Below are 24,532 nucleotides of genomic sequence, written 5' to 3' on the forward strand. Positions count from 1 at the left end.
CATGGAATGGGCAGAAGCAACTGCTGGGAAATGCTCTAATCTGAGCATTAGTGGTAATTTACATCCCAGCAAAGCCTGGGTCCAGGAGTCCTCAGCTCCTGTGGGATCTCAGGTGCTCAGCAGGCCTGGAAACGGGGCTAAGAAGCGTTCCATGCTCCATTGCTGCGGGAGCTCCATTTGGGCACATTCAAAATTAAGCAGCAGCTTTGGAGCTCAGGGGGTTTGTGAGCCAAGGGTGATGCTTACCCTTCCCAGGGGTGTGAGGATTAAGGAGTTAATGGTTGCAAAGTGCTTTGGAGAGGACAAGTGCTCAGACTGATGGCTTCTTATCGGGGAAGGGGATGAGGAGGAAGAAGTTCTGACTCTCAATGGACCTATGAGGTCTCACTACATCATAGAATTATGGAATATCCTGAACTGGAAGGGACCCACAAGGATCATCAGTCTGGCTCCTGGCCCTGCACAGACACCCCAACCATCCCACCCTGTGCCTGAGAGTGTTGCCCAAATGCTCCTGGAGCTCTGGCAGCCTTGGGGGCCTGTGACCATTCCTGGGGAGCCTTTTCAATGCCCAACACCCCTCAGGGGGAAGAACCTTTCCTGATATCCTACCTAACCCTCCCCTGACACAGCTCCAGCTGTTCCCTTGGCTCCTGTCCCTGGTCCCAGAGAGCAGTGCCTGATGTGACAAACACTGATCTGACAGGGGGTTGCTCCCTGTGGGCCGAGGTTGGGCAGCTCTCGGCAGTGAGAAGATTCCAAAATACATTCTGCAGTGTGTGAACAGTCCCCTCCCATTTCTCCTGCTCCAGCTTGATTATTTGACTTCTGTTTCTTTCATTCCTCCATGTCTTGGAGCTGCTACCCACGGAGGAGCCAAGGGCCTGCCAGCTGGGCTGTGTTTGCTGGGCAGCTTGTGCTCCGTGTCTAATCTCCTCAATGGACCCTGATTATTCCCTGGCTCCGACTTATCCACACGGATCTGCCCAGCCCTAATTGCAGGTGATGGCGTTGGTGGGGTCCCTCACAGGGCACTGATTCGTGGCAGGGGACCTGAGGGCTGGAATCTCCGTCTTCCACCCACACCAGAGTGTTGTAATTCTCTTACCAAAACCAACAAGTTACACCTCAACGCCCTGTAATAAATTTTGTGGCTCTTTCTCTAAAGCAAAGTGGTTTCAAGGCATGTTTTCCTGGCGGGAATCCCCTCAGAGCATCATTCCGGCTGCTCCCCCCGTGGGTCTGGGGGGACACCCAAGTCGGGGTGTAGGACAGGATTTTGGGATCTCAGGACTTTCAGCAGGACAGTTTGGGCCTTGCTCGGCCCTTGTGATACCTGGGCTCAGGTGTGTCACACCCGCAGCGGGAGCCTTACCTGGGCAAGGCACAGAATGGACAATTTGGGCTCCGGGGGACTCAGCCAAGCCCTTCCCGAGAAGGAGCCAAAGCCAGGCCTGACTTCTCCAGGACACTGCCGTGGGTTCGTGCCCTGTCTGGAGGAAATCCTGATCCTGCGACATCCCCACCGCAGTCACGGCCCCTTCCCAGCACTTCCCCACCCGTTCCTGGCCGGGGCGAGCCCCGGCAGGGCCGGGATCCCGGGGAGGGTGGACGGGCGGGATGGGGGGACATCGGCAGGGGACAGTCCCTCAGCACCCCCGGCTCGGAGCCACCGGGCACGGGCGGGATCGCAGTGCCGGCGCTGCCCTGCTCCGCCGCGTCCCTGCGGGATCCGCGGGGCTGGCCCGAAAAATGGGAAAATCGGGGGAAAAAAAGGGGTCGGGGCGGGCGGTGGGGTCGGAGCGGGGTCTGACCGTGGCGGTGTGTGCGGCGCCGGACGGCGCGGCTGCATACGTTTGTTGGAAGCATAAAGGCTTATGAGTTCTTTAATTAGAAAAAAAAAAAAAAATAACCAACAACAACCAACCAAAACCACCCCCCAAAACCCCAAATCCGAGAATTTTCCACACGGCGGCTCACGGCCCTTCCACTCCCTTCGCGGGGGACGCCGCTTCCCCCGCGCGGCGCTGCAGCCACCGCGCCCTCTGGCGGAGCCAGGCGGGCACGGCCGCACCCCCCCCCACCCCGCGCACGGGAATGGTCCGTCCCGGCCGTGCCCCGGACGCGCTCGGTGCGCCCGGAAGAGGCGGCGGCGGCGGGCGGGGAGCGGGCGGGACGGGCCGGGCCGGGCGGCGCGGCCGGAGGCGGAGCCCGCGTGTCCCGATCGCCGCTCCGGGCACCGGGGAGCGCGGGCCCGCCGGCCGCGGCGGCACGATGCTGCTGTTCGTGGAGGTGAGGTGACGGCGCTGGGCCATGTGGCGGGAGGCGGCGGCGGGAGGCCGCGCACGCCGCGCCGGGGGAGGGGACGGGGCTGACACAGCAGATCCGGGGGCGGCGGCCGCGGGCGGGTGAGGGGGGTCGGTGGGCGCTCTGGAAGGTTCCGCCGGGGCAGGGGGCGGGGGAGGCGCCGCCGTGACCTTCGGGTGCCGCCGCGGCCCGGCCGTGAAGGTGACGCGGGACACGCGGGGCCTCCCCGAGGCCTCCCAGGAGCGGGCCCGGCCCGGCCTCTCGACACGCGGGGCGGCCCCGCGGGGCCGGCCCCGAGCGCGGCGCCTCGTTAATTGCGTTAATTAAACACTGGGGGTGGTTTACGGCGTGGGAGGGTGGGGGGTTCTGCCGTTCTCCGGCGCGCCGGGTCCGGGCGGGACGAGGAGCGCGGCCCGGCCCGGCCCTGGAGGTCACCGAGGAGGGCGGGCGCCGTGTCCGCTGTGGCCGGGGATGGGGCTTCACCTGCTCGCGGCGTTTCACGGGTTCGGTGAAGCGGTTTTAGCCTTCGCTGAACGAACCCGGCTGGCCGCTATAAACTTTGCACCGAGTTTTGTCCCAAAACGTGCATGGAGCAAGGAGCTGCCGGGGCCGGGGGGAGTAAGGGAGGGAGCCGGGCGGGCGCTGGGCTGTGTCTGCACGAGGGGGTTCGGCTCGGGGTGGGGGTTTTTGCTCAGGGGTTTTGTTCGGGTGACGGGAGAGATGGTGCCGGTGGGCTCACACACAAACACCAACATGTGCTCCGCGGTTAGGAGCCTCTAAATAAAGCAGTCTGGGAGACACGCTCTCTTTCTTACGCGAATCACCTCAGTTCTGAGCTGAACGTTCCTTGGCTTCGCGGGGAGGACTAAAAGTTGTCCTGAACGCCGTGACAGGCCTGGAGAATGAGGGGTTGCAGCGTTCTGCTGGAAGAGGAACTGCTGGGGCTGATGGGAGGCATGAGCAGCTGCCTCATCCCCGGCTGAGCGAGGCGAGAGGCCCCGCGAGCGGCGGCTGCACGAGGCGCGTTCTGGAATGCAGGGATGGAGATGCGGACGGGAGCTGGAGCATAGCAGGGAGCACATGGCTGCTGCTGCTGGTGTGGATGGGAGCTGGAGCTCATCAGCGCTTTGGGAATTTTAGGGTGGCCTAAAGCACAAACTCAGCTCTGATCTTTCTCTGATGGTGTTGGGAGTTTCTGTGATCTTCATTCTGGAAGCCTCAGTAATATTTAATTTTGAGTTCCTGAGGACCATCTGGACTTTCTGAAGGTTTCTTTTCACTGCCAGGACAGAGAACTGGAGCTCAGAGCTAGGTATCCTGGAATGCTCCAGTTGGATGCCTGGGAGCAGACAGCAGCTTTGTCTGGGGATCTTTGGGGATGCCTGGAAAATAAGGCACAGGATGGGTGGAAGTCCCGAGGTTTTCAGGGCGATTGGCTGAGTTGCTGTAGCTGTCAGTGTTTGTTTTAAACTTGGTGATTGTGCCGAGTCCTTCACAGTGTGTGAGGGGGAATTGGGTTTTCTTCAACGTCCTTTAATTCCAAATCTCTGCAGTGATGGCTGTGTAAGGGCTGTATAAGGCTCATGCTGTTTCATACATTTATGTTTGGGGCAGGGCTTTTTTCTCCCTCTAAGCCAGGATCTGTATGCTGTTAATAATAATTCGGTGCATTGGGTATATTAAAAAATACATTGAGAGAAATGGAATTGATAATGGGCTCCACTCAGATGGGTATGTGCTCCTAATTCCATATATTTGTAATTTACTGGGGAAATGGGAGTCTGTGTGTTTCAGGTGGGTGAAATGCTGCCCATGATGTTTCCTGGTTAGAAATCCAGGGCTGTGGGAAGCACCGAGTGTTGTTGGCCCTCTTGAGCAGGTGAGGCTTCCTGGGACCCCACATTGCCCCTGTTCACACTGCTCTGACACAGGCACCACCTTCAGACAGCACAGCTGTGCCCTGGCTTTTCCAAGGGGTGGAGGAGGCTCCTCAATGGAAAACCCTGCAGCTCCTGGTGGGAGGGATGTTCCTGTGACCACTGCGGTTACTGTGAGGCTGGGAACTGTTACCTGAAACCTGCCAGCAGCTCTGAACGAGTTCTGCATGTGGGTTTGACACCAGCTTCTCCTTCTCCAGCCTTGAGTCTGCATCAGCTCTGAGGAGGTGATGGTGACTCCCCTCAGACAAGGGGGTCACACCGTGTCTGAGCCCCTCAGCCTCCCTACCTGCCTGTGCCCCAGCCAGCACAAGGCTTCTCTCAGCTGCCTCCCGTAGCTTTGCTGACCTTGGGGTTTTTCCATCTGCTTACGTTTCCATTTCTGGAAAAGGGTTAGTTTCCCCCCTCACAAGTTTGGTTAAATTCTCTTCTGGATTTTTTGCTTTGAATCTATTTAAGAGAGTTTGTCTACTCCAGGAAATCTGTCACAAGCTCAGGGTTAGGATTTTGGTTGCAGAATAATTTGAGTTAATATTAAAATCGAATGCTTTAAAACTCTTTGAGTGCCTGCATTTTTGTTAGCTTCATTGAATCTGGTTAAGTGTAATTTAGATGTAATTACAATAAGAAAAATATCCTTTGCCGTGTTTCAGAATGAGAATTTTCATCAATAGCCAATTTTTAGGAGTTGCTGGAGGAGAATCTTTGATCCACATTTGCTGGAAGTAGTGTGAGCGAGCGGGGAAGCTGTGCTGAGGAGGAGAGCTTTGTCAGCTCGTGGATCCCAGCGAGTGTTCCCAACCTTTGTCACTCTGTAAAGCTTTAACCTCATCATGAAAGTTCCCGATAGCAGCTGGGAGGATCGTGCTGCAGCCAATCCCACAGGCTCGGTGTTTGTAGCCTCAGTTAAATAAGCAAGAATTGATATTTTGGCCTTCTCTTCTGAAGAGCCGCTGGCCAGGACGGAGCGATTTTGCTCATGGAGCGCAGCATGAATTTCCCAAAAGCTGATGTAAATGAGGGACTTTTTATCCTCTGCAGTCCGTGGGGTTTTGCTGTTAAGATGAGTGAGAACAGAGCTGCAACCTGCTGGGCTGTTACAGCTGGCTGTTTCTGGGAAGTGGCCCACGCTCTGTTCCAGGTGTGTGTCCCAGCCATCGTGTTCATCACTTCATCAGAGTTGCTTTTAGTCCCAATCACCTCCAGAAATGCAGTAACCACAACAAAGTGTTTCAGTTTCACTTTATCACATTTATTCCTGCAAATTACTTTAGGCCTGAGCTCAATGCTACCCTTAGAGATGTAGGTAGTGAGGCATAGTTTATTTTTAGAAAAGAATGAATCATCTCCTGGATGTGTCTTGTTTCTTTTTGCTTTGTTGAGAAGTAAGTTCAAGGAGCTGCTGCCTCTGGGTCCGTGAGCAGGAGCCCATGTGGGCAGGTGATGCTGCCCCAGGAGTGACCAGAAGCTGAGCAGAACTTAGTTTGGAACTGCTGAACTGCAGTGACGGAGCCTGTGGTTGCAGCAGGTTGCCGAGTTTTGCTTTGCAGGTTGTTTTGTTGGGGAACAACTACTCTGAAATCTGCAAAGGGAAATACACGTGTGTCCTTTCACCCTGAACTATTTCCAATTTCCAGCTCTGCTCCTGGGCAAAGATTAGCGGGAGGGGAAGACTCTGTTGCTATGTGGATTAAATCAGTTGTGCGTGGGGGGGTTTGCATCTCAGAGCTTTGCAAAAACCGTGGTCTTTGTTTTGCTTCTCACACGGTTGTCTTGAACTTCTCCAGTTTTTGGAGGCTTCTTGTTGCTGGGCTGGGGCTTGTCCTTGCAGCAAACAGCTCTGGCACGAGGTGTGACCTTGGCAGAGGAATTATCTCTAAAGCTATTGCAACTGCTTCCTTATCCTGTGCCGTGTGTTTGAGGCCTGGTAGTGAGCCACTCCTTAACTTCAGAATCCAGGAGCCTGGCCTCCAGCATATCCAGCTTGCTTATCTGTGTGTTTGTGGATATGAGCTGGATTAATGGCTTTCACCTTTTAAAGTCCAGCAAATTGCAGCAGTGAAGCGGAGCATCGTTCAGTGGCTGGAGGAACTGTTAGAGCTGCTTGTGGGGTGTTGGGATATCTTGGGGGGAGAATTTTTGCAAAAGGGTAGTTTTGTTCACTACCCTGTAACTATAGTTATTATTTCACTGTGTGAAAGGAGCAAAAGCCATGTTTTTCCTCCGTGCTGCTGCTGGATTGTTGGATTCCTCACCCAAAATGCCTTTGAGCAGCTCTGGGAGAGGGACCTTGAAGGACTCTATCTTGTGCTGTGGGAATGAGCATTTCTCTGTGTCAGGTGCCAGGCTGGAGTCTTGCAGTTTTTCTTGTCTGTTTCATTTGTAACCCTTTGACTCTAATTATGGTCCTTGTTGCCCAGACCCAAGGTGAGAAGATCCTGTTCTCTCCCCAGCAGGCTGGGACGGTGTGTAAGTTTGTCTTGGCAATTCAAAACCTTTAATCTCCTTGGTTACCAGTCTAAGGAAATCATTAGTGTTTGTTGATGTGTGTAAGATTCCTGGGGGAATGGGGTAAGTTCAGGAGGAATCCTGGCACAGCACAGGTGATGCTTGGTTAGTACAGATGTCACTAATTCCGTTAAGTTATACAGTTTCTTCTCCTTGACATATGTTTTTTTACCTTCCTTTCTAGGAAGGGGTCTGGAGGAGGGAAAATTTCCCTTTCTGGTGAAAGGGGACTGGAGCATTATGACAGTCAAGTCTTTAAAAGCTTATGAGTTCCCAGAGTCCTTGCCGAGTAGCCGCTGCCTCCGCTGATGTTGTCGGATGTCAATAAAGAGAGGTTGAAGGCAACACTTCTAATGGAGGTAGAAACGAAATACTTGGAAAATACCAAGGATTTTCCTGTTTTCATTAATAAAAAAATCACATAGGTGCTTAATAGCTGGGTAGACACTTGAGATGTGGAACTCTAGAGACAATCACTAAATTCGCCTGTATTTTCTGGCTTGACTTCTGAGGCTTCTCTGGGTTGCTCTAACTAACCAAAGTGTTCTGACCTCTTCAGCAGGTAACATCGAAAGGTGCTGGCTTGAACCCCAACGCAAAAGTGTGGCAAGAAGTGCCCCAGGGCAGTGGTGAGGCCGTGCCCCCCACCAATGGCACAGAGCACACGTGGCAGGAGACCGCAGCAGCCCAGGGGACTCCAGCCGAGGGTGAGGTGTTGGGACAGGGGTCGTGATGGGGCCCCTGCTGGGGGACACTCGGGGAGTTCAGCTGTGAGGAGCAACCTCTGGCTCTTGCCCTTGAGGCTGTCAGTGCTGATGGAGCAATGTGTGTGCAGGGGAGATGAGAAGGCAGCAGGTGGTTTGTAAGGGTGGTGGGTCTCAGCAGTGGGCTCTGGTTCAGGAAGGTGTCTGAGCTCTGCTGGAGCAGAATTCAGGGGGCCCGGTGATGACCGAGTAACGCGCTAAGAGGGGAACAGGCTGCTGAATGTGTAGAAATGGATTCATGACATTGCTGCACTTGAGCATGCACTGGACCCTGTGAACAGGAAAATGACATCTGAGGGCCACCTGCAATCCTGGGGAGCTGAGGTGCTGCTGAGAACTGTCAGGAGCATTTGTTCTGTTCAGACCCTGTGCAGTAGCCATGGTTAACTCCTTTCCATTCGGGCTGTTCCATGCACTGCAGTTCCATTCCCATCCTTATCACACAGGCAGTGTCCAGAGCTAAGGATCCAACTGGTTTCACTTGTTTGGCTCAGACTCGATCCAGGGATGTAGCTAAGGTGACTCAAAGCGTGGCAGAGGATGCAGAAGATTCCCTGCAAAACGGTTTAGTAAAAGTTAGGGATAAAGAAGAGAACATTCAGCTTGTGTGGCCTTGTCAAAGGTTTCTGGTAAGTCAGCAGAAGTGAGGAGAGAGCGCTGGGTTTGTGCTTTGCCTGACAGAAACTCATTTGTCTCTTCATAACAAAGTGAAGCAATTGAGGCAGTGTAAGCAATTTTCATCCCTTGTTTTTAGGAACCTCGCTTAAATATTTTAAATATCATGTGGAAGGACTGGTTTTTAGATTCTCTTGCCACTTTGAGGATCAATTTCAGGGTCCTTTATTTACTTTTATTTGCTTTTCTCTGAGAGCCTAGTGCAAACCTGATCTTCCTGAAATTAGAGAGGTCAAAGTTCTATCCAACACAAAGTCTAAGAAAAACAGGCTAAGGTTAGACACTCTCAGGTACAGCCTTTTTCAGTATTTAATGTTGGTAGCCAGAATTTTTCAAATGGGAAATATGCTGAAGCTGACAGGAGTTTTCCTGCTGCTGGTGTGTTCCTTTGCCAGGTAACATAGAGATCTCAGAGGACAGCTGCAAGCAGTATGAAGTGATGTATTCCCCGTCCTGTGAAGCCCCAAGGAATGGCACAGGAGTTGATGAGGCGTCAGCAAATGGAATTGTCCTGGCGACTGAAGATCTGGGATACCAAATCTATGAAGTGTCTGGTGAGTGTTAAAGTTCAAAAGCTGCTGTCAGTGTCTGTAACCCCCCTGGAGCTGCTTTGAGTCTGCTGTGACCAGGTTGGAACTCTGATATGTCCATGTGTATCCAAGAAGCTCCAGTATGGCCTCAACACGTGGCCAAACAGGTGCAAAGTGGGATCAGAGTCATTTTGAGAGTGTCTTTGAGCATCTTGGCTGAGCTTTTCCTCTTGGTCCTACCCAGAGGGATTCATTCTTGTATTCTGCAATGAGATGTGTCCTTGCCTGCTCTTGTTGCCACGAAAGTGGGAGCTGATGGTGGATGTGATCCCTTTCAGGTGATGGCAGCTCCACTGTGTCCACAGAAGACATTAGAGAATGTTTGAGGAAACAGCTTGAATTCTGCTTCTCTCGGTAGGTGCAGTTAACTCAGCCTGGTATAAACCCTTTATTAAATAATCTTTGGCAAATATCCCTCTTCTTGGCTTGATATGTACCATCATCTTGATAAAAACACAAACCAAGATTTGCTGATGTGCTGTAGAAGCCCCGTGGCACCTTCCAGCTGTTTCAGTGCTGTCTGTGCAGCTGTGTCCTTGGATGAGGATGACTTCTGTGCTCCACAGTCATAAGATGTTGAGATCATGTACTGAGTGGCACCAGAAGTCTTCTTGGCAGATCCTTTTTGCAGACTGACGTGTAGGGCACTGGAACTTCATTAAGTTTTTAAAATTATCTTACTCTGTTTTGTGTTGATTTGCTGGGATTTGTTCCAGGAGAGAAAATATGAGGGTGTTTTGGTTGTGAATGGTACTGGTGAATATTTATTTAAGCCTGTAATTATCCTCTTGTTTTGAGTCTTCTCTAAGTCAGGTTCAGGATATTTATTTAATAATAATTTTATATCTTTTTAGAGAGAATCTTTCAAAGGATCTCTACTTGATGTCTCAGATGGACAGTGATCAGTTCGTTCCAATATGGACAATTGCCAACATGGAAGGGATTAAGAAGCTGACAACGGACATGGATCTTATTCTTGAAGTTTTGAGATGTAAGTCTGGGACTTTGGGATCTGTACCAGTAGCACAAAGAATCCTTCCATGCTTCAGAGGGATGTTGCAGTCTCTGAGCTGGTTATGGTTTGTTGTTCTGGTAAATGGTGACAGGAGCTTTACTGAGTAGGAGGCTCTTCCAAACTCCTGAATTCTCATTCTTTGTTCCAAGTTCCATGAGAGAGTCTACTACTGCTGAGATGTCCAAATTTTATACTTTATTTTCAGCTTCTCCTATGGTACAAGTGGATGAAAGGGGGGAGAAAGTCAGACCAAACCACAAACGATGTATTATTATTCTCCGTGAGATCCCTGAAACGACACCTATAGAGGTAAATAAAGAGAAAGGAAATAAATAACTGTTACTGGTTTTGAAAGGTGTTTTCAACAGGGCTTTAAACAGCACCAGGAAAAGGTCAGCTGGTGTTTAATTGGATTTTACACGGATATTTTTCTTCTAGACCACATCAGTAACTTTTTCCACCTGGGTGCAGTGTCAAAACAGCCAAAACAAAAACTTATTGTCATTATCCCTTCCCATTGTTTACCACTTTATTTAAACCTTCTTAAGTAAACTTTTTTTTCCACCGAAGCTGAGCTAGCTCGGCTTTTCTGGAAGGAAGTTTGAACTGGTTTCTTTTCAGATCCAAAAATAAATCAGTCCAGGGCATAGCTTGGAATTCAGGCTAGATTTTTGTCACAGCAATAACTTTACTTGAAGTCAGACAGTTGTTTTGGCAGCAAGAAATGTTACTAAACATTTCTCATTCATTGAGCCCCAGCGTGAGCTGAGCTCATTATGCCCGAGGAGGGAGGATAATAAAATTCCTCCTGATACTTGGCGAACAGAATGATTTAGTTCTTTGTTTTTTAAGGTTGTAATACATGGTGTTTGTCTACCAGAATTTTTAATGAGTTCTTTTAATGCAAACTTTGAGCAGCTGCTTGTCCCTCTCTTTACAATCTGATTATTGCAAAGCTGTCAGGTTGCCTTGACTTAGAAATATTTCATGGAATCATTGTTGTCTCCATGACTCTGCTGATCTAAAGCCACACTTCTCATAGTTGTTTCATATGAAAATATCACCAGGTCTACACAGATCTTGATTTTCTTACCAGCTGTGGCTGCTCTGTTTTATCTTGGGAGCCCAGGAGGCTGAACTGGGATTTGTGGGTTAAGAAGCAGGTAGAGGGTGATTTGGTCAGGGGAATAAGAAAACATCCCTGGTCACGGGAGAGCAGAGCTCAGGAGCTGGAGCATAAACTTGGGTCACTTTATTGTTTGCTGTACAAGGGCCCTGAACTTCTCTCCCCAGGAGGTGAAGGCTCTGTTCAAGAATGAGAACTGCCCCAAGGTGATAAGCTGTGAGTTTGCTCACAACAACAACTGGTACGTTACATTCCAGTCCGACACAGACGCGCAACAGGTAAGGCTGCCTTCCTCTGACACCCCAGCTTTCATCCCTCCCCTGCTCAGGGAAAGTGCACTTGTGCTTCCTGTAGCTAAAAGAAATATTTATTTACTGATGCCCTTTTTGTTGTTTTAAGAGATTACTGGCAGATTCTGGTTAATGAGACCAAAGTTGAGAGATTGTGGGCTTGTAATTCCCTTGCCTGGCTCTTGCCTTGGCATCCTCCAGCCATGACTGGCACTAGAATCCTGAATTTAAAGCCTAAATGAATTTAGCTGGGTTCACAGGGAAGCACATGACTGCACATTTGTGTTAAATCACGGAACATCCTTTGAGAAGTACAATTTTATCAAGATATTCTAATGTTGATCTTTTTTTGTATCTGCAGGCGTTCAAATACTTAAGGGAAGAAGTGAAAACCTTTCAGGGCAAGCCAGTAATGGTGAGGCTGCTTTAGCTGCTGTTTCTGTTGGGATTGAATTGTGTTGTTTCTGTTTGGATGATGGTGACTGTTTGTGGGGGGTGAACCAAGGACTCAGCAGTGGGATAGTCCATAACTCTGGCTCTGGAGGCTGGAAATGGGAACGAGGTCATGGGGAGCTCTGACAAATTACAGTTCAGTGGCTGCTGGTTACTCACAGCACTGCTTCCCAGGGGGGGTGAAATACATTCCTGTGCTGGCTCCCCTTCTCCACTTGCCCCAGAATCTGGGTTTGCAGAGCTCAGGAGAGGGATCCCTGCCACTGTGAGCCTTGAGTTGGCTGCTGCACAAAGCAGGCTGGAGCAAAGTGCGTGTACTGTGAGAGGAGCTGTCACGACTGGAGTCTGGACAGTTCCTGCATTTATCTCCAGTTTTACAGATCACCCAGCTAAAGCAGCGTGTGTCCTTCCCCTTATCATGCTGTGGGGATACGAGCTGGACTGATTTTATCAGTTTTTATTCATAAACAGTAATCAACCTTCACATCCCTGCAGCAGGCAAGAAAGACTCCACGTTCTCCTTTTCTCCAGCTGACGCGTGCTGTGATTTGCTGTCTTGCAGGCCAGGATAAAAGCCATCAACACGTTTTTTGCTAAGAATGGTTACCGGGTCGTGGATTCCAGTGTGTATCCCCAGCCCGTGCAGACCCAAGCCCAGTTTGCCTCCCCCCTGTTTATGCAGCCTGTATATAGCCCTCAGCAGTACTCGATTTACAGCATCGTGCCTCAGACGTGGTCTCCAAATCCTGCACCTTACTTTGAGACACCACTGGTGAGTAACAGCTGGTGAGAAGGGGGGGAGGACTGTTGCCCTGATTTTTAAAAGTGTTAAGTTTTCTTTTATAGTTCTTTTTAAAGTTCTCATAAATCTTCTTTAGCCTTCTGATAATCTTTGCATATTTGAGAGTCAGAGTTCCCACACAATTTAATGTAGAAATAGAATAGTTTACACATTTCTCTGTGGGTAGAGAGAAATGATGGATTGATTGATTGATTGATTGATTGATTGATGGATTGATGGATTGATCGATCGATCTTTGGACCAGTGTGGTTGGAGAGGTGGTAATTCCATCCTCCAATCCACGGTCACCTTTAGAATTCTATAAATACCAGATGTTTGAATAAAACTGGCTCTTTTTCTCTTTTAAACTTACCAAGCTTCTGTGTACTCATTTTGTGTCCAATAGTGACAGAGGAGCCCAGCCCATCAGGGATGGTTTGGTTAATAATCACTAGGTGATTATTAGGTGACTAGGAGTGGGTGTTCCAGGTTTCTTGGTCAGATCCTTCTGTTTTATGACATTTATGTCACAGCCCTGATAAAGCAACACTGTCAGAGGAGCTGCCAGTCTCACCATTGGCTGCCACGTATTTCAAGGAATTTTGGTGTGAAATTCCATTATCCTGCAGCTTGTGTTACTGGAAGAGCCCAAAGTTTTCCAGGAATGGGGGAACTCTGCTAAAGCAGATGCAGACTGTGAACCTGTGGGGATTTGGCTGGAGTAGTGAGTTCCCACCACAGCAGATGCTGTAGCCCAGTGTGAAATTACAGCCACGAGTAACTGCTGAAGCTGATCATTAATCTGCAAATGTTCTCTTTGTAGCTCAGCCACTGAGTCTGTTGTGTCTGTTGCAGGCCCCGTTTCCCAACGGTGGATTTGTGAATGGCTTTAATACACCAGGATCATACAAAACAAATGCTGCTTCTCTCAGTATAGGTCGCCCATTCCACAGGAATCGGTAAGAGACTTCTGCCAGGGGTTTGCTCCTGCAAAACTGACACTGCTGAGATCCTCAAGTGTTCCTTGCACGTCACATGCAGTGCTTTCTGATGGGACCTCATTATTTATTTTGTTTTATCAATTATGTGATGTTTTTCAACTTAATTTACAAAATGAAGTAGAAGGCAGCAGCTTAAGATCCTAAAATAATGGACACAGTGCTGGAGAGAGCCAAGGTAACTCTTTTAAAAGCCTCAGAGGAATTTTTGCAGACAAATAACTAACTTCCTCCTCAGGTCATACTTGTAATTATGTTTGTTATACCCAGATTATAAACTCCTGCAGCACAACATAAGCCTTTCCTGCTGGGATCAGGCTTGTGGAGCTGCTGGTTCCTGCAGTGGGAGTTGCTTGTCCTGACTGCTGCGTCCAACTGCTTGATGCTGGGGCTGTTCCTGTAATTTATTTGCTTTATCCCCATCTTTCCTGAGAGCTGTAAGAACTTAGCTCAGATACAAACACCGGGGAGGAGGAAACACTTTGTCTTGCTGGAGCAATTGCTCTGTGAACACAATGGAGTTGTAACCTGTGTGTGGGGGTGGGAGTTGTTTGTGTGCAGCACTGGGCTGGGATCATGGGAATTGCTGTTGGCATTGTTGGAGAAATCAGTCGACAGCTGCCAGGGCCGTGAGTGGGTTTGTGGTGCAGTTCAGGTCTGTGGCTGTTGGCAGAAGGGGAACTTCGGGCTTTGGTCTGTGGTGACTCAGCAGAGTCTTAAACACAGACTGTGGAACTGGGAGCGTGACTGCCTGGCAGATGGAGCAGCTGCTCCAGTTGCAGCTGCTCAGCTCCCAGCTCACATCTTGACAAAGGTGGTTTGGCTTTTTTTTTTTTTTTGCTTTAAGTTGTGCACAATCTTAAAACCTGTAAAGCTCTGAGGTATATGGAAGCACAGATGCTGCAACTGTGCAAGAACTGTGTGTATCCAAGTGCTAGCACCTTGAAATGCCTCCTTGTACATCACATCTGCATAACCCTAAGCTTTTTAAATCCTGGTTATGTAAAGACTTCAGTTTGTAAGACTTGGGTGCCTGAGGTTGCAGCTTTAGGGTCAGTGTGTGCAGGTCCTGCCAGCCCAGTGATGATCAAGTATCGCGCTAAGAGAGAACAGGTCACAGTTGGGGGCTGGGCAGCCTGTGCTCCCTGCTTGTCCTTCCTCCTGCTCTTCCTTCCTTCTGCTCACATCATTTCTCCTCCTTTTTGCTCTTTTTTTCCCCTCCTCCTTTATCTTTCCTTGTCTTTTCTGCTTTGCTCTTCTGCCCAGACAAGACTGTGGCCTTCTCGATGACGGGTAAGATTATGAGATCTGAGGGCTGAACAGTGACTTGAGAATATGCCATTTTGAGAACAACTTGGACAAAATGGAAAGAATTCAGTTGACTTTGCTCCACCTCCTCCCTGTGGTTGTTGCTGATGGGAAACTTAAACTTTATTGGGCCCTTAAAACTGGTTCTTGAAGCTGGGAAATGTGAATTCATCTCTGTTTAGCAAATCTTCTCCTGACCTGCAGAACAGCTTGTTTGGAGAGTTTATCCAGCTGCTGCTTTTGGGTTTCTGTCCTGACCCATTAAACCTAGTTTGTTTTGTGGTACAGACAGTTAATGGTTAACTGCTGGAGTTTTCTCTGTAGCTAAACATTTGTTTAAGCCACTTGTATTTATTTTGCGCTGATTTGTTGCAACATCCTTGTGGGAAAGGGAGACGGAGGAATTGTACTTTGACTGGCACTAGTAGAGTTTCTTCTGATTTAATGGAATATTATAATGAGATTGTTTAAAAACAGCAAATGTGCAAAATCCTCCTGCTGCCCTTAAATTATGAGATGTGCAGAGTTTACCAAAGGAGAGAAAGTTTAGGTTCTTGTCTTTGAGCAGTGCTGCATGGAAAACCAGTGAGGGGCAAAAGTAGAAAATAGTTGAAGACACCTAAGTGCTGCTCCAGAAAACTGTTCCATATTGTGCTGGATCTGAGCTTTTCTGGAGAATTCTGCATTTAAGACCCTGAGCCTGAACTTGCAGCAGCACTGAGAGTGCAGAGCTGTGTCTGTGCTCAAAGGAACCACAGCTTTAAATGATCGATAATGGGGTGGAACATTTGGGGGTTGGGAAGTGCAGAGTCAGTGCTGAGGGTTTGGGAATGGGAGCAGCCAGGCTGAGCCTGGCTGTGCATGGTTGGGCTCAGCTGCCCTGGCCTGATCTGCCATGTTCAGTCACTCCTGGCCATGTCTCAGTTCAGTTTGTTTGCCTGTGGCCAGATCAGTCTGTTCCTTGGCCTTGGCTTATTTCTCCAGCTCCATTTCCAATACCCTGTGCCAGTGCTGCAGGCCCAGACAAAGGAAAAATTCCTCTTTGGGTTCTTCTGGCTCTTCTGCAACCCCAGGGTTTTGGGATTTTTTTAAAGTTGTTTGAGGTTTTGGAGGTCTTTTCCCCTCCTGGGTATCTTTTGGGCAGCAATCTCAAACAGGAGTTGTGGTGCTTGCTGAGTAGCTTTTCTTGTCAGCTGTGAACCAGCTGCGGTTGGAGGTGGTTCTGCTGTGGTTCCTCAGCACGGGGGGATCCCTCAGCTCCCGCTCTGTGCCTGCAGGGTGAAGCCCCATTTCCGCTCGTCCAGCAGCTCGGAGCACCCGGAGGGGCCGCCCGGCGCCGGGGCCCTGCCCATGGGGGACCTGAGCAGAACCAGCTCAAGGAATTTTGTCATGGAGCGACACAGCAGCTCATTAACTGGGCACCAAGACCAGGGGTATTCCCAGAAGGATTCTCCCACGGCACAGCTGGAGCAGAACGGCGATTACGGCGTCGGCAGGGGCAGGTAAAGGGCTGTGTCCTGTGTTTGCTGTCACACAGCAGCTGGGACTTGGCTTGTGTGAGCCAAAGATATCAACCATCAGCACAAAATATGTTTCTGTAAGGAGCAGCCATGAGAAAACTGACGTTTAAGTAAGTCAGGAACAGTAAATGCTGACCTGGGAGCAGGAATGGTTCCAGTTTCACTCTCCAGCTGGTAGCTACTCTGACAAACAGCTAGCAGTAAGACAGTGAGGTGTCTTTATTTTAAAGTAACTGATTTGTTACCAGAATTAAAACAGATGTTGAAGTAAAGTTGGCATCTGTGTTGCTGTAAATAAGTAAATCCTTGGTTGGGAATTCGATGCTCCTCAGAATTTTAAGATTAACTGTTTTTATCTCTTTTAACTCAGGGTTTAGACAGTTGAAAGGGCAGATCAGTGAGAAATCAGACTAATAAGTTTATTACTATAAAATAATTGTCCCTGTGCTTGGTCAGATGCTCATGCAGGGAGCTTAGAAAGAGGAGCTGTGTCCATATTGACTCTTCTCCAACTTCTTCCGAAGTTGGAACTTTGACCCCTCGTGAGGAGGGAGAACATCCCAGAGCCACGCGTGGGGAAGGCTCAGCAGGCAGCGGTGGATCCCCTCACGCAGAGCAGTGCCCAGTGCAGCTGGGTGGCTGCACTGACTGGTGTTCTTGTCTTTAAAGGAGGAACGTCTTCAGAGGTCGGAGGAGACGGGAGGACGACCGGGTTTCGGTAAGTTCTGCTTCCCTTTTTGCAGGGAGTCACACAGAGTGCAGAGTGTTGGCTTCCCAGTTACTGGAGGAATGGCAGAGTCCTTAAATCCTCAGATTTTGTTGGGAGTTTACAGTTTTTCTAGGAAGCTCCCTGACAGCTTGCTCAGGGCTTTCAACTGCCCGGTGTTATGACTCTAGTAACTTGTGTTTTCCCTCTCCAGAGACCTCAACCTTCAGCAGAAACAAAGACTCAGACACCAAAGTTTGACTTGCTTGCATCCAATTTCCCACCTTTGCCTGGCAGCACAGCAAAAATTCTGGGAGAGCCTGTGCTGGAGAGCAGGATGTCCGACATCGTTAAAGGAGTCTGCAAAGAGAAGGTGCCTGGTCTTGTCTCTGTACACACACGAGCAGATCTGGGTGCTGTGACTCCCTTTTCTCTATTAAGGGTTTGGTGTGTTAGAGCCACGTATTCCAGTGCTCTAATCCCAGACTTTAGTGCATTTTCCCAGTTTTTTTGTGGGAACGCAGCTAGGGCTCATGCAGTTGTGCTGTTGTAAACTCAGTGATGTTTAGGAATAAAGCGGGCAAAGGAGGAATGTTGGCTATTGGAGTAGGAGCAGTTTGGTGGAGTGTGGGCAAGGGATTTTTCCAGATAATCCCTTCTTTGAGCTGGTGGGACTAAGCACTGACATTCTGGATGATCTAGCCTTAGTTCTGGTTTCACCCACTGCTTGTTTTGCCCATATAAAGAGGTATTGCTTTAGAAGTGACGGTCCAAAAGAAATAAAATGGCTATCATCAGGACTTGAGCAGCCTTTGGGACTACCCCACTTCTCAGATGTCTTGCAGTGCCATATTGTGGAGCAATTTGAGTATCGTTGTGTATTTTGCAACTTTCTCCTCTGTGTGCAGGAAAGCAAAGACTCCCTGTGCCCCTGCCCGGCTCCTGCTCCGGAAGAACAAACGCCCAGCGCTGCCCAACCGCCCGTGCCCAGCGTGAGCTCCCCGAGCCAGACTGAGCCTGTGGTGCTGAGGTATGCAGAGAACATGGACGTGCCATGGAGTTGTGGAGTGTCCTGAGCTGGAAGGGACCCACAGGGATCATCCAGTCCACCCTGGCCGTGCACAGACATCCCAACAATCCCACCCTGGGCATCCCTGGGAGTGTTGTCCAAATGCCCCATGAGCTCTGGCAGCCTTGGGGCTGTGCCCATTCCCTGGGGAGCCTGGGCAGTGCCTGATCCCCCCCCGGGAGAACCTTTTCCTGACATCCCACCTAACCCTCTGCTGACAGAGCTGCACTGGTTCCCTCGTGTGCTGTCCCTGGTCACAGGGAGCAGAGACTGGAGCTGCCCCTCGGGATGAAGCTGCAGTCCCCCATGAGTCTCCCCTCAGTCTCTTCTCCCCTCTTCTCTTCCCCAGAGCCCTGAGCCACTCCTCCAGACCCTGCCCCATCCCCTTGTCCCTGCTTTGGACCCTCTCCAACAGTTTTAGATGTTTTTGATATTGTGGTGCCCAGACTGCCCCCAGGACTGGAGGTGAGGCCACCCCAGTGCAGAAGAGTGGGACAATCCCCTCCCTCACCTGTCTGGCAGTGCTGGACCTGATGTCCCCAGAGCCTGGTGACCCTTTGGGCTGCCAAGGCGCTGCTGACTCATTTGCATGTTCTAGCAAGGTCTCTCATCAGTGTATGGCAGTAATGTTGGGTGGTATCTTCTCCAGAGGCCACCAGATGGAAAGAAGAGATAAGGGTGGGAATGGCTGTGCTGTTCTGTTCTGCACTTGAGACTTAAAGGAAATAATCTCTGAAACATGAGCGTCGGTAGGTTTTAATTTGAATTGCTGTTGGTTTATCAGCACGGTTCAGCCAGAGAGCAAACCAGAAGAAGTGTCTGCTCCAAAGGACGTGGCCAGCCCGGCTTCTCCGCCGGCATCCGTCTGTCCCATCAGTGCTGCAAAGCCACCGAGGACAAACACCTCCTCCCCTTCTGCTCAAGCAAGTGCAGCTCCTGCTCTGTCGACACAGGTAAGGCCCAGAGCAGGGAATGGGAATGACACAGGAACATTCTGGGAATATTCCCATTCCCAGAAATGGGAACACATCCCATTTCTCTGGGATGTGCTGATGGTGCACCTGGGAGCTCCCCTCTGCTCGCTGTGCGTGTTGCTGCTGTCGTGCCGTGGCTTCGTGCCCGGGATGGGCTTGGGAGGTGGTTGTGGTGCATAAACCTCGCTCTCCTTGCTCCCAAAGGAGCCTCGCAAGCTCAGCTACGCCGAAGTTTGCCAGAAGCCCCCAAAGGAGCCACCTCCAGTCCCTGTCCAGCCTCTGAGGGAGCACCGCACCAACATCGTTCCCCCTGCCAAAAATGAAGACAGCGGTACGTCGGAGAAGGCTCCGGAGAAGGCTCCTCACGAGAGGGCTGAAGGTCGAATGAAGGATTACTCCGGGTTCCGCGGCAGCGGAGCTCCCAGGGGAGCTGCTGGGAAAATCAGGGAACAGAGGCGCCAGTTTGGACGCAGATCTTCGCCTCAGGGAGCGCCGCGCCGCGTGGGCAAGGAGCAGTACGTGGGCAAGGAGCAGTACGTGGGCAAGGAGCAGTACGTGGGCAAGGAGCAGTACGTGGGCAAGGAGCAGTACGTGGGCAAGGAGCAGTACGTGCCACCCCGGTCACCAAAGTAACGCTGGGCCAGCCAATGATTCTCTGTTTAACTTGAGCTGTGGACTAAAAGAGCAGCAGAGAGACTGAGGAGGGAAGGATTCGGGAAGGGGAATACTGAACTTGGAGCGTGGCTTGTGTGGAGAAGTTGTGGAGGGTCCGAAAATTCATCTCTAAAAGTGATTTCACAAATGCTGGAGGATTCCAATCACTATAAATATAGAGATTATAATTTTTGTATTTTTGTTTTTAATTTGCAGAGAGTTTCCTGCTTGAAATCAGCTTTGGGATTGTGAAAGTAGCGTTTTGACAAAGCGAAAGAGTACGAGTTGACAAATTAACCTGTCCCTCGGTGTAGGAGGAAAAGGATAAGAGAATATTATTTTTGGAAAATGAGCATTTCTGTAAAATTAGGACTTTTTTAAACCTATTTAACGTTTGGCTTGTGGGCTGGTGTGTCTGCCATGGATGGCCTGGCATTGCAGAGGCCTCTGCAGCAAGCCAGAACTGTTGTCATCACTTAGTCACTGATGATGAAAACTGAATGTACTACTGCAGTGTAACCCATGTGTTTCCAGCTTGAAGTAGAGTCTCTTGACCTTACTAATATTTCATTCAGCAAGCTTTTTAAGGTATAAGTTTTGCAGGATACTGGATTGTAGATGAGAGTGTGTGGACAGCAGAAATTGTCTCGTAGATGCAGTGGAAGGAGGCAAAGGGAGCATGTGAGAATCTTTATTATGCCCTTTCTCCTCGCCTCCTTTTGAGGGCAACTCCTTAGGTTTGGGGTTTTGTTTGTTTGCTTTTTCCCTCTCTTGTTTCTTTCTCTAATTTCTTTATTACAGACTTTAGTGCATTTTTCTTGGTGTGTTTTCCTGAGGCAGCCCCCAGGGTAGGACGGGCAGGTGGCTACACAGCACCTGGTGTTACCTGCACAGGTAAGGAGCCTGGAATTCCAGCTGCAGATGCTGAATTCTGCCTTGCAGGTGGGAACTCTGCCCGCTCACTGTCATCTCTGGATGGCTGGGCAGCAAACCAGAGCTGTGGCTGGGTTTTCTCTGTGCTGACTCTGGATCAGGCTGTTGGCTGCTGTATTGCCAGAAATCAGGGTTTAGACTCCTGGGAACTCGTCGTTTACAGCTGATGTCGTAGCAACTGACTCGTTTTTAAGTGTTTAAAGTGGAACTGAAGATGCAGAGTTAAGGAAATCCCCTCGTGTTCAGAGAAGCTGCTGGAGCAGTGGCTCCTTGCCAGCTGTGTGCTGACTGAGTTTGCAACACTATTGTGCAGTAAGTGGTTAAGTTCCAGGGTGATTAATGACCGAAATAGGAACATTCAGCGCATTAATCTGCCAAAATCAGCATACCAGGGTTCAAAGTTCTGTATAAAGTGTTAGGGAAAAGTAGCTTCCAGCAGTAAGAATCACATCTTTATTTTTTCCTCTTTTTTTTTTTTTTTTTTTTTTTTTTTTAGTGAATAGCAAGTGTACAAATTTAAAGTTGTAAGTTGTGAACACTGGAAAATTCAATTGTGATATATTCCGTAACCATCTTAGTAATATATGCTCGTGTTGCCATAGAATGAATGTAAGTGGCAGTTAAAATAACTGTGAAATTTTTCATCTTCTGATTTCTTAGCCAGATAACCCTTGGCAACTTGGGCCTCAGTAGGAATTCTCTATCAACTGCTTGGAGAACACTCATATCTATTTTTATAAATATATATATAAAGCCAGAGTTGTCATTTCTCTAACTTATTATTCAGCTTGGCAATTGCTTTGAGTTGATTCATAACACAATATAAATGTATTTATGCAGTTAACTGTTCATTTCTAGGCATGTTACAAAGAGAGAGTCAGAGAATCATCGATTGGGCTGAGTTGGAAGGGCCCCATCGGGATCATGGGGTCCAACTCCTGGCCCTGCACAGACACCCCAAAAATCCCACCCTGTGCCTGAGAGCGTTGTCTAAATGCTTCTTGAGATCAGACAGGCTTGGAGCTGTGACCCCTTCCCTGGGGAGCTTTTCAGTGCCCCACGCCCCTCTGGGGAAGGACCTTTTCCTGATCTCCCCCCTCAACCTCCCCCAACTCAGCTTCCTGCCACTTCCTCGAGTCCTGAAGTATGTATACATATATATATTTATATATGTGTATATAAACCCCAAAATCACTATTCACTTTGAAACTACCTGTACTGGGTTTGGGAGGTTTTTTTTTTTATAATTTAGTAAAAAGAATCGTTGATCACATCCACAGTTTAGGGATTCTTACAGACCCTTCTCCCTTTATTTTGATAATGCTACTCTCATTGGAACGATAGGGAAGTTTAAATATTTAATGTCAAAGTCCTGAAATGCAATGAATGCAAAGTTTAATTCGTTTTAAAGGCTCTAAACAATTCCTGCAGCCAAACTGGAACAAAACAAGCCTGGAGGATGGTTCGTGGCTGTTTAGGGGAGAAGTGTTCTGGGATGTTGAGGGAGTGCTGGGATGCCGACAGCTGTTGGCTCTTTGGAGGAGGAAATTGAGAGGGAAAAGGGGCTGGTGCAGATGTGGCTCAGAATTCCTGACCCAGCGTCAGTGACTTGCTTGTGCTGAGAGGACCTGAGTGGTGAAATGGAACTTTGTCACTGATCAGATGTGGGAAAACCCAACCAGCTGTGGCTCCATCTTCCTGGTGGGGTGGTGGGAAAGGGGTGCTCGGTGAGTCCTGGGGGTGTTCCCAGCAGCAGCAGGTCGTGGCTCTTGTGCAGGGGATGTAGGTCAGCCTGCAACTGTTGGCTTTTCCCAGCATTTCCAAACTTCTCTCAGCTTAAGGCGCTTGGAATGATTCATTTCACACCTGCGTGCAAGGATTTCATGTGAGCGTTTCCCTTCCACCATTTCCAGCTGTGGTTTGGGGTTTGTTTTATTCTTTTGCTTTCTATTCTTTTCTGTGCAGGGGGAAATTCCCAGTTGGATTCAGAGGCTGTGAAACTGTTGTGGGGTGGGACCTGCCAGGGACTGGCTTTGCCTTTTCCTCTCGTGCTGGGCTGGGGAAGGATTTTGTGTCTGTCCCCACCAGTTTACCTGTTGGGCAGACTGGGGAAACTGAGCCAGAGGGGTGCTTTGGAGCCAGACCCACTGCTGGGGCAGCTCCTGCGTTCATGGGAGCTGGTCCCTGTCACCGGGCTCCAGGTGCTCTCCAAGTGACCAGAGCTCTCCGTGGTTCCCTCTGGGTGTACCCTCACGGGACAGAAATTGTCCTGCTCTGCTGATACTCAATACCAGGAGGTGCAAATCACACCTTACTTTCAGTTTTAGGAACTGTGACTTGTTTTCAGAGTTGTTGACTTCCGTTAGGGACAGAAATACACTCCCCAGTTCAGCTCTTTTCCAATTTACTGCGTGTGGAAAAGATTGGGGCACTCTCTCGTGCTTCTGCTGGGGAGTGAAAAGAAGAAATTCTTTGCATGTGATAGTAAAATTAAAAGTGCAAAAAGTTTTGTTTCTTTTGATTTCTAACATTAAGTTAGTTTTATAGTATCTTACATTCCTGCTCTTGTTGTTTTGTTGGTTTTTTTGTTGTTGTTTTTTTTTTTTTTAATTAGCCTGGCACAGTATGATGGTGCAGTTTTAGCTGTAGGAAAAAAAAAAAAAAAAAGTAAAAAAGTAACCCACTATTAACCAGAAGAGAAAGATGATACTGTGGCAGATCAGTAGCAAATAAGTGACTTAATCAATGCTTTACTGTAGTTAAATAGCTATGGCCTTACTACTTTGTCAATATCAGCTTAATTGTCTTGAAACTGTCCGCAATTTTTACTGTTCCCAGGTGAGTTTACCTGGGCTGAGATATCTGGTATGTACAGATGATATTTTAAATTTGTAAAATGCACCATTGTATTACAGATGATGCAACAGAAATGCACTTCGGGGGGAAATGGCTTCTGATGAGTTTTTTTGTAAATCCTTGATTACTACAGATATGCAATAGAGTTTTTGTTTCTAATTTTGATATTTCCTTCTGAAACGTAAGATTGTTGCCATTAATCTGAATGATTTATCATGCTCTTCTTTGCGTGTATATATTCCATATAGTCTGAGCTTCCTTTAGGATGGTACATAATTTTGGGTTGTTGTAGTATTTTAGTTGGCTCTTCTCTTCAGTGCCTTTAGCGCAGGCACTTCAAGAGGTTCATTGAGTCTGTTTTTAATGTACAGTTGGGAGGACTTGAAATGGAGTTAAAGCAACTTATTTCTGGGGAAAAAAAAAAATCCATCTGCAAACTAACCTGTAACAACTTTAAAATTTTATATTTAAGAACCAGATGTTTATTTTTATGGAACTTCAGTTATGGATACAGTTTCCAAAAAAAAAAAAAAAAGCAACTTCAAATGTAAACAGACTGTGCATAAATGGGTTTTGTTCTAATTTTTATAGAATACAAAATATTCAGATAATATATTGAGCTCGAGTTACTACAGACATCTTGTTCCTCCCGGATGAATCCAGCTTCCCCTTGGCATTGACGATCTCTCTTCAAAGTGGTAGGAAAGGAGAAAAAAGCGACTTATCTGGCTTTTAGACTGTCTGTTCTGGTTTATTCCTGTTGTCAAAATGTCCAAAACAAAATTTGTGTAAAGTAGGTTCATGCTTTAAGTGTTCAAATGATAATACATGTATTTGTATTTGTTTTTGACATTGCCAAGGTGCTATGGGAAATTGAAATAACAGTTAGAAAAATAAAGCTGATTTAAAAGAGAAAAAAAAAAAAACCACCAAAAAAAAAAAGAAAACAAACCAAAAAAAAAAAAAAAAAAGAAAAAAACCCTTAAACCACAATTCTCTGAGCTCTTACTTGTGTCTGTGGAGGTTGAAATGCTTTTAGTGGTGGTGGGAGGGAATGGGGGTGAAGGG

General features: G+C 48.5%; 1 protein-coding gene across 4 annotated transcripts; it reads left to right on the forward strand.

Annotated features, from left to right (window-relative positions):
• Positions 1-2,192: 2,192 nt before the first annotated feature.
• On the forward strand, positions 2,193-24,051 carry LARP4 (La ribonucleoprotein 4). Of its 4 annotated transcripts, none has more exons than XM_054002051.1 (17): positions 2,227-2,292; positions 6,937-7,111; positions 7,312-7,459; positions 8,587-8,745; positions 9,060-9,135; positions 9,636-9,772; positions 10,002-10,105; positions 11,090-11,200; positions 11,574-11,627; positions 12,228-12,437; positions 13,302-13,405; positions 16,030-16,254; positions 16,942-16,990; positions 17,193-17,351; positions 17,887-18,008; positions 18,832-19,000; positions 19,226-24,051. In XM_054002051.1, the coding sequence occupies exons 2-17, from the start codon at positions 7,061-7,063 to the stop codon at positions 19,652-19,654; spliced, it is 2,307 nt and encodes a 768-aa protein (XP_053858026.1). In that variant the 5' UTR covers positions 2,227-2,292; positions 6,937-7,060; the 3' UTR covers positions 19,655-24,051. The 4 variants fall into 4 exon arrangements, with proteins under 4 accessions (XP_053858028.1, XP_053858029.1, XP_053858026.1 ...); XM_054002052.1 differs by having other exon boundaries at positions 7,315-7,459; XM_054002053.1 differs by lacking the exon at positions 6,937-7,111 and having other exon boundaries at positions 2,193-2,292.
• The last annotated feature ends 481 nt before the right edge of the window (positions 24,052-24,532 follow it).

This window comes from Vidua macroura, chromosome 34 (genome assembly GCF_024509145.1).
Source record: "Vidua macroura isolate BioBank_ID:100142 chromosome 34, ASM2450914v1, whole genome shotgun sequence".
NCBI lineage: Eukaryota > Metazoa > Chordata > Aves > Passeriformes > Viduidae > Vidua > Vidua macroura.